This window comes from Cajanus cajan, chromosome 9, assembly GCF_000230855.2.
Source record: "Cajanus cajan strain Asha chromosome 9, NIPB_CcT2T_4, whole genome shotgun sequence".
NCBI lineage: Eukaryota > Viridiplantae > Streptophyta > Magnoliopsida > Fabales > Fabaceae > Cajanus > Cajanus cajan.
Genome location: NC_138525.1, coordinates 49,030,705 through 49,040,636, shown reverse-complemented (window position 1 = coordinate 49,040,636; position 9,932 = coordinate 49,030,705). Strand labels below are relative to the sequence as shown.

At 31.8% G+C, this 9,932-nt stretch overlaps 1 protein-coding gene across 1 annotated transcript; it reads right to left on the bottom strand.

Moving 5' to 3' along the window:
- Nucleotides 1-4,443: 4,443 nt before the first annotated feature.
- LOC109790210 (zinc transporter 4, chloroplastic) lies at nt 4,444-9,704 on the bottom strand. The gene is made up of 4 exons (XM_020349328.3): nt 9,546-9,704; nt 9,428-9,458; nt 8,771-9,279; nt 4,444-5,115 (listed from the first exon to the last, which is right to left on the bottom strand). The coding sequence occupies exons 1-4, from the start codon at nt 9,558-9,560 to the stop codon at nt 4,660-4,662; spliced, it is 1,011 nt and encodes a 336-aa protein (XP_020204917.2). The 5' UTR covers nt 9,561-9,704; the 3' UTR covers nt 4,444-4,659.
- Between the last annotated feature and the right edge of the window lie 228 nt (nt 9,705-9,932).

The following is a 9,932-nucleotide window of genomic DNA, read 5'->3' as shown; positions in this document are numbered from 1 at the left end:
GTGTTGAACAAGCGTTAAATTTGCGTTCATCTATTCTTAAAACAGACTCAAACCTTGAGTTATTATGATATCATGCTCTTTTGTTAGATCTAATCTCCATTGTTAAAATTATACATTTATAGAGAATATATGACCAGCAACAAAGTTAAAAAAATAGGACTTTATGATTATCCAAATCAATCCTTATAGTTCAAATGGAGAACTAATCAAAATATTAAGATTTAAAAGTATCTTTCTTCTTAGAGTAAGGTTATATTCTTTTATGAAATTTTAATGTCATTTTATAGAAAAATAAATATTAAACAATTTTTTTTATATAAAATTATGTTTAGAAAAATTACAATAAAAGTATTTTTAATTTAAATTATAGACAATTATGAGTGAAAAAACTCGCTCTTATATTTAATTACATACTTGTGACTCAAACTCAAGATTATTAGTTAAATAAAAACTCAGCTAGTTAATTTATGTCTTTAGTGGTGTATGCTATCTTATTTATTTGTCTTTGAAAAAATTGTTTTTTTTTAACTTTAAAGTAACATTAATTATTATCTTTTTAATTGTAATTTTATATTTATTGAATTTTAAAATATTTTACACATTTATTAAAAATAATATCTTTTTAATGTTACATAACATTGTAAGTTTTTAATTTTTTTCTTTTAATAATAATTATTTACCTATATGATGTTTAAGATATTTTGTGGGACTCTAAGAGTTGAGGGACTCTTAGGAGTTTGATTAGTTTTGAGGGTTTTTGGTCAGAGGTCTAGTTAACCTTGAGGGAAGGAAGTATAAGGTTTCTGTTGAGAATTGAGCCTCACAAGTTCATCTTCTCCAGATTCTATAGAGATAATTAGAGATATGTGTTCTAGGTCTGTGGATTTTCTTCTTCTCTAAATTAACTTTCTCTCAATTGGACAATTCTTTTCCCGAAATCACTGATGTGCTTGTGTACTTTGATTTAGGTCCCTAGTGAGCTAAATCAGAGTGTTTGGTGCAAAGTTCTTGTTCTCAAAGCTCAAAGTAGTGTCTTTCCTTCTTCCTTACTCTTTTTCTAGATTTTCAAGTTCTAGAAGTAAAGGAAACTAGGAGTTTTTTTGGATGATTTTGACTGAATTGTATGTTGATTGATATCATCAATTGTTTCCATTTTGAATAGATTTGGATTGAATGTTTTGTTGGATGGGTTTTGATGTAAAAGTGGAAAAATGGTGAATTATCATTTTGGGTGGTTGCATGTGTCTTTTGGACTTGGATATGGGTTGTTTGAAGTAACTATATACTTGTTTATATGTTGCATGTTAGAGATTCTTGTGTTTCAGGTGGATTGAGACAATTTTCAAAGTTTGCATTAGTTGATTTCTAATGTCGCACCAGGTGCACCTTTGTGGTGATGGGCGTAGTTCCAATCAAATACCTTTGTCTCGTTCGCACTGAGTGTAGGATCAATGACATCGAGCGTAATGAGAGAGAGTCGTCTTGGGTTGGGATGGCGCCAAACATGATTTGAATAACGTTGAGTGTGAAAACACTAAAAATTCTCTGACTTGGTGATGTTGGGCCCAATTAGGTAGCGCCAAGTATGATCAAGGTGAAGACTCTTTGCCTATATGACGTTAGGCACCAGTGAGGTGATGTCGAGTGTAAGTCACGTAGAGACTTTTTACCTAATATGAGGTCGAACATAGATTTTGTCACACTAGGCATGAGGTCCCAAGAGTTTCCTACCTCAGTAATGTCGAGCGCACATTAAGTGGTTTCAAACATGGACTAAGTAGAAAACTTCCTACTTCAATGACTCTGGACACAGGTTATGTTGTTAATACATGTTGTTTGATGGATGTTTTGGTGAACATGAATAGAGTATGTAAGTCTATTGTATGTTGCATGATTGTATGAGGGCGACAAGCATTGATATGCTATGTATGATTGATATGCTACAATTGCATGGTTATGGTGTTGAATAAGCATTGGCATGCTATACTTATGAAATTGAAATGATGATGAATATTGATATGCTATGTATGATTGATATGCTATAAATTGCATAGTTGGAGTGTTAAATTAGGCATTGACATGCTATTATTGAATAAGTCATTGAGCATTGATGTGTTAGTCTTGAATGAGGTGTATAACATTTGTATGCTAATTATGATTGGTGTAATTTGATCTCTATATGCATTGACCTTGGATAATGTATATGGATGATGTATGTTAAGGCGTTGATGTTGAGAATGTTGTAGGTATTAATTAAAGTATGTTGATTGACTTAGGACTAGAAGAGAAGATGTTGTTTAAAAGTTGAAGATTTAATATAGGAAATCTTGTTTTGGCCATTTGGAAGGCCAATTATTGAAAATCCTCCTTGAGTAGGTGTGAAACTCTTGGAGTGAATTTGTTAAGTTTCTTTTAGATCATTAGCCAATGTGAAATAAAGTATGAAGTCAAGAATTATAACCTTTAATTGATTACTAGAAATGTTACATGGTTCCTTGCAGATAGTTAGTGGGCTAACTCGATATGTGACTTGTTAATGCATGTCAAGGTCGTGATACGCCTATACTCAACTATACTATTATTGACAGTGGAATTGGGTTTTCCTAGTATAGGTGACGACACCCAAGAAATTAAAGGTAGGGATTAATATCCCATTTTAGTTGTCAATCCAGCGAGCGCATTAAGCATGAAAGTGATCGAGTTGATTCGGTAGGGTCAATTCACTTAGACTACTCAAAGTGTATTAGACCTTCGTAGGTAGATGTGTGATGACACATTAGTTGTGGTGTGTGCATGTGATGTCTTGTGAGTTGATTGTTGTTCATATGCATCGGATGAATACCTTATTGTATGGTATGATTGTGATGAATGTGTTGAATTGTTTGGGTGCTTAGCTTTCAAACATGTTGATTGTTGTATGTTGTAAACCATGTGGTGTGTTTTGGTTGATTTACATGTTGGTGAGTAATATAGATGTTCTCTTCTATACTTGTATGTTTTTGAAATCTAGTTTATCCTTACATGTTTTCCATGTGGTTTGGACCGCGATAATCATGAGAGCAAGACAGGATTAGTTGAATAGGACTGTTGGAGCTATTTTGGGGGCATGTTGTTGGTGATGTAGTTAATGACTACTTTTATTGGTTTGTATAGACGTTGTTTGACCGATAACTTAGAGTTTTATACTCTATACTTGTCGAATTACAATACATATAATTGTATAATTGTTTTAGTTATATCCACATATATAGCTACTGTAATGTACATATCCTAATATTGTGAGTATATAATCTTAAGTAGTAATTATATTTTCATTGCTAGAAGTAGTTAATCTATAAGTATGATGATATGATAGGTTGTTACATGTAATATTTTAAAATATTTATAAAAAAACATTGTTTAGAATAAAAAATTATACTTTTTTTTTCATTTAATAACTTGGATGGTTGATAACAATATAGACTACAGGAATAGGAGGATTTAAAAACAAGAAACGCTCTACCTTTGAGTTTCTTTTCTCCTTAAGAAACTAATGCTTTGATTGGAATAGTAGATAATGTTATTAGTATGTTTTTTTAGAACCATCTTTTTCAAGTTTCCTGATTCTTTGTATTTTTTTTTATTTATCTTTTATATTTATGTGAATCTTATTGCCATGCTTTTAAAATTATATATTTTATTACTTTATTGATTAATTGTTTGATGTCATTAGTTAATCACTAATGTAATATATTATCTACTTATATTACTATTTTTTTTTATCAATAAGGTGAGATATTAATTGTTGACATATCAAATTTTATTATATCATTATATGTTTGACATGTAAGCAATTCATACTAATGATTAATATGTCACATCATCAATTAATTAGTAATATTTAATAATTAATTAATAAAATGATAAAATATACACAACTTTATAACTTAAGTGGTAAAATATATAATTCTGAAAGTTAAATGATAAAAATTTTGAAAATGTAAAAAATAAACGGCAACAAAGTTCAATTAAAACTTTCTTTTTTCCGTGCTGCCCCGTCAAGGTGTTCGAGAAAATCCAAATTGAACAAAATGGAAGAAAAACTTTCTGCAGCAACAGGATGGTGCGTTGGGAGAGAAAAATATTCATGAATTTTTGGAACTCACCTAACAAGGAAAATGCACAAAACACATGCTTCTTTCTCTCCTATACTACAACTTCTGGGTGCTATAGGCATATCAAATTAAAACAGGCCGACCCACACCGATAAATTAGAAAATATGGTAATTAGCACTTGCATTGTAAAAACAAGCTAATAAGACTGGATCACAATCCAGTACAAAGCAGAGACTAATCCTCACTTGAAAGGTTCATTTTATAAAGTTGAATTAAACGATGCTATACTGAACCATGTTTTATAAACTAACTACTGAGGTAAGTTGGGCTGATAAATATATACAGGTATGCTTAAAATTGTATAATGAGTATTGGCATATTTTGAGTGCTTTAATTGTCAGCACACCCTTTTCAGCCATCTATCTTGATTCTTGGGTATCTTCTATCTTTTTCTCGAGTTAATTTGTTACAGGAAGAAATATGACAAAGCTAAAAACAATCAAGCTATAAGCGCCTATGTATCAATATAAAATGAAAAATAATTTACAGCAGCATTGAAAAGGATCATGCCCAAATTGCGAGTGTAGACATCAATCCGGCCCCAAGGAAAAGCAAACAGTAACACATTATCTGCAGCCTAAAGTTGGAATGCATTTTCTTGCTAAGAAAATCTGCAGCTATTAAGTCCACCAAAGCCATATACACTAAAATCCCAGCAGAGATGGAGTCCAAGATGCCTTCAGTGATGAGTGCTCCTGGACTGTAAGGGTTGAAAATTGAAGCAATAGCAGCCCCAATAGCAACACCAATTGGTGTTGTTAGTGCAAAAAAACATGACATTATTGTTGCTGATAGGGTCTTGAATTGGGCTTGGGAGATGCAACCACCAAGTGCAAATCCTTCAAAAAACTGATGGAAGGATAATGCCACAATTAGGGGTCTCATGGTACAAGGGCTTTGCGAAACTCCCAGAGATAACCCAATTATCATTGAATGTGATACAATCCCTAGTTCCAATACCTACATATAATACAAGTCGGATATCAGAAAATGACATAATTTGTTACTTGTCAATTATTATTAATCAACAAAAACTTTAAGCAATCTTCATGCATATCATACTAGCAGACGGGTTCAATACTAAAAGATGATGTCAACAATAAAGTTAATTTCATGATAGCCTATTCTATTAAACTGGGTGGGCATTATATTGAGCATCTTGAAAGCTGAACTTTGGACTACTTGACATGGGTTGAAGATTGCCTGGGAACTTGGAATTTGAACCATCCATATGTAATCAGACTCACTATGCAATTAATTTTCTGAAATATTGTTATCTAAATTTTTAAATAATAAAAAATAATATTAGAGGTTACTTTGATTCTTATCACTTAAATAAGTTAACAATTCATAATTACTCAAATTCTCAAATTGTTAATTACTTATTTTATTATTTAATTTTAATTTATTTTATTTTATTTTAAATTGTTAAAATAAAATATAAAGACACAAAATGCTTTAACCCATTAGTGGAAATAAAGTAGAACCACATCAAAAGAATTAGGTCGATCCAAGCTTAAGGCCCAAATAAGTTGTTTCTTAATTATTGATGCAAGGCCTCTAATTCTTTTGCTGTTCTTTTCAATCATTTAAAAATCAATTAGTTAGTAATTTTAATTAAAAAAATATCTCTAAATATATCAATTTTCACTAAAATTAAAGTAATATGACAAATTTTACTATTTTTTCATATTCTTAAATTTATACGGTCTCATTTTAAAAATAATTTTAGGCCTAAAAGTATGTTAGGCTGAACTAACTTCCATGAAATTAATCAAATAGCTGAGTTACTTGCTAAGTTTAGCATTAGTTCTGATGTAGATGTGAGAATTTTTTACCATCCTCCAGATTATATACTATTAGGTTATAACTCACTTCTCCCCCAACCACACACATACACAAAATGTTAACAGTATACTAGTATTCTATAATAATTTTTAAAAAATTTAAAATACATTACAATTTAATAATAAAGAGTGTTAGAGAATATGAAACCACACACACAAAATGATAACAGTATACTACTATTCTATAACACATTTTTTTTTAAAATTTCTAATAAATTTTAATTAATAATAAAGAGTGTTTGAGAATATGTAACTAACATTTTTTAAAAAAAAATACATGATCATTTTATTATAAACTGTCATGTTTTTTTTGGTTCGTTCCTGGAGTATCCACTGCCGATAACAGTAACTAATCTCCTCGCTACGTTAGAGGCATCTCAAAGGGTGGGATAGCTGGTCCCAAGATTTAACGCAACTGCATACACAAGACAGGATTCGAACCCCTGACCTTGCTTAAGCGTGGATAAACTGTCATGTTTGATAATTGATAAAATTATTGATTTTTTTAATAATTACTTTGTAAATCATATTTACAATAAATTTTAGAGTTGACCATTGTAAAAAACTTTAATATGCATGTTAAGAAGATTAAACTCAAAAGAAAACTGATCTTTCCAACTTTTTTTTTTATACATGCACCTTGAGAAGGGAGAGAAAAAAAAATGACATGCACAAACGGTAATACAATGTGAAATAAATAAGATAAAGAAAAGTGTTAATAATTAAATAACCGTAACAATTAAGGTATGATAAAAATTTTGTATCATGCTAAAGATATGTGCACAAAGTGCAAATTATAAAGGCAAGCAGTTTTAAAATACTAATAATAAAACGGAGTTAAAAAATTAAAATGCAATAGTGCGTTTTCAAAACTTCAAACAAAGTTAGTTCAGTTCAACTTTAATAGATTCTGATGGACAGGTCAACTTCTTTTTGTTTTTTAGATGAAGCTAGTCCATCCATTGTTTTCAAAAGGCAAACAAAAATTGATGGACACACTTTAGCACTCGATCCATTTCAAGACCAAGCAACCGAAAATGATGCTTGCACGTAATGGCCAATGAATATTTATTTTTATTTTTATTTTTTATTTTATTCTACTGTCTTTTTTTGATTCTAAGAACTCTAAATAATTGGTGACCAAGCAACCTAACAGTAACACTGTGGTCGGATATTTTAATTTTCATAATTAATTTTGAATTAAAGTTAAATTGGACGCAAATTAAGTAAGTTACTGTTAAAACTTTTATTTCAGAAAAAAGCTCATAGTAAAACTTACTTTATTTTTGTACAGACTGTGTTCATTTTACTGTGAAGAAAGTTTAGCGGCCGAAGAGGGAGTAATGCTTGTTTTGCTCAAAACGAAATTCCTATATGAAAACAAAATTTTCATGTATAATGACTATTTGTTTAAAACTTTTTAATTTTTAATAAACTAATCAGTTTTCAATTTTTTTAATGTGTTTGTCTAAACAATTTTTTTTTTTTTAAGAAACAATGAATATCTACTTCTTAAAAATTTATACTTTATAATCACATTTTTAAAATTTAAACAAATAGACCCTGCCATTTATTTTCCACCCCTTTTCAAACGTTATTCAAGGCAAAATCAATTTATAATTATAACACTGAATGGAACAATACATAAACAGCTTGAATATTTTTTCAATAAGTAGTGCAAGTAACACTCACTTTTTACCACATATTTTCATCGAATTTTTTTCTGAAATAATATTTTTTTTTAAAAAAAATTACAAGAATGATCACTGTGCAGGATTATTTACCAAGATAGAACCATTTACTGTTCAAGCTCAGAATTCGGTTCCCCAGGAACCGAATTCTGAGCATCAAAATGTAATTTTTTTGTTTTTTCAACTCAGAATTCGGTTCCCGGGGAACCGAATTCTGAGTTGGTTTTAAATTTTTTTTTTTTTTTCGTGTATGGGGCAAATGTGGGCTGATCTGGGAAGCGGAACGGCCCGTTCCAAAAGCAGAACGGGCTGTTCTGCTTAAAGAAACGGAGTGCAAATTCTTTAAGCAGAACGGGCCGTTCTGCTTTTGGAACGGGCCGTTTCACATTCAGAATTTGCACTCTATTTTTTTAAGCAGAACGACCCGTTCTGCTTTTGGAACGGGTCGTTCCGCTTCTCAGATCAGCCCACATTTGCCCCATACACGAAAAAAAAAAAAAATTTAAAACCAACTCAGAATTCGGTTCCCCGGGAACCGAATTCTGAGTTGAAAAAACAAAAAAAATTACATTTTGATGCTTAGAATTCGGTTCCCCGGGAACCAAATTCTGAGCTTGAACAGTAAATGGTTCTATCTTGGTAAATAATCCTGCACAGTGATCATTCTTGTAATTTTTTTAAAAAAAAATATTATTCCAGTAAAAAATTCTATTTTCATCATTAGTTAAAGTTTATTTATAACTACAAAATTATGAATGGAACTTTTTGATTTTGACAATTACCTCTGACACAATTTTAAATATTTATTAAAAATCACAAATCTTAGTGTCTTAAACATTTTTCTAAAAGAGAAATAACATTTACCAAATTTTAAAAGAAAAGTATTTTAAAAAATGATTGCATTAGAAGATGACCAACCAAATCAAACAAATCTTAGTCACCAAGCAAAAAAGGCGTTAAATATTTTGCATATATAATATATCTATAAAAAAAATTCTAAAAGTTTTTTTTTTTTTTTTAACGATCCCCTAACTTAACTTTATTTGCAAGGTGTGGCAGTAAGGGAGAAATGGTTACCTGCGAAACGACGACGTGGCGCAGGGTAGTTTGAACGTCATGAGGATGCGGTTGCGGCGCGTGAAGAACCTCCACTATTCCCGTTTCCAACAACAACGCCTCGCTCTCATGGACAAAATCCTTTACCTTCCCACGCTCCTCTCTGCGCTGGTAGTAGCCAGTGGCCAAAAAGTCAAAGAGCAGGGTCAACAGCGCCGAAACCATGGCGAAGAAGCCCGTGAAGGGAAACTTGTTCCAGTTCCCCCCCAAGCACGGGTCCGAAAGCGCCTCCCACGAGTCCCGAAGCATGTGCACGAACCCCGTCGCTAAAATCACCCCCGCCGCCAACGCCTTCGCCGCCATAAACGCCTCCCCCTCCCTCCGCCATTTTCCCGCCAGCGGGATCGCGATTCCCCCCAGCCCCGCCGCCAGAATCGACGCCATCGCCACCAACTTCAAAATCAAGGCCTCCGACTCGTCGCGGCATTGCTCTAATTCGCTTCTCTTGCACCTCGCACTCGTTACGGAGTCTGTTTCCAGGAGTGGATAATTAGGTTTTTTAATATCAACATGTATGAATTAATTAAGGTGTTTGAAATTAAAGTAGAATAAATTGAAGGTTATTAATTAGGGCGTAAATTAAGGATTGAAGATTGAGATAAGTAGGAAAGTGAGTACCTGAGAAGACATAATAGAGCGAGGAGAGATCCTGAGAAGGAAGAAGAAGAGAATCGTAATCGTAATCGTAATGGTAGATGGAAAGAGAATATAGAGAAGGAGAAGAAACGTAACCTACCTGAGTTAGAAACATGGGGAAGATCGTCGTTGGGACTTAGGAAGGAATGGAAACGGAGATCGGAAAGTGGACTTTCATTCCAATGCAATTTCACACTCACACGCTTATGCAAGCTCACGGTTCGAATCCAGTACATCTATTCGCCTTAAATCTTAGAACTAACTATCTCACTTTTTAAATCTCACTTTTTAAGGTGCCTCTAACGTAACGAAGAGATTAGTTATTACTATTACAAACTAAAAAAAAATAAAAATTATAAAACTAATTTTTAGGCATGTTAATTTATTATTTATTAATTAATTTTTTTTATTTCAATTATATTAATTAGTATTCAACAAACTCTTATTTATCCATTCTTATCTCCACTTTCTACATTCAATTTTCACG

Excerpts from the sequence above, each read along its gene's own strand:
- LOC109790210 (XM_020349328.3), bottom strand. Across the intron at positions 9,280-9,427 it reads GCTCTATTATGTCTTCTCAG|ACTCCGTAACGAGTGCGAGG; the intron begins GTACTCACTTTC and ends TCCTGGAAACAG. Across the intron at positions 5,116-8,770 it reads GCCACGTCGTCGTTTCGCAG|GTATTGGAACTAGGGATTGT; the intron begins GTAACCATTTCT and ends TATTATATGTAG.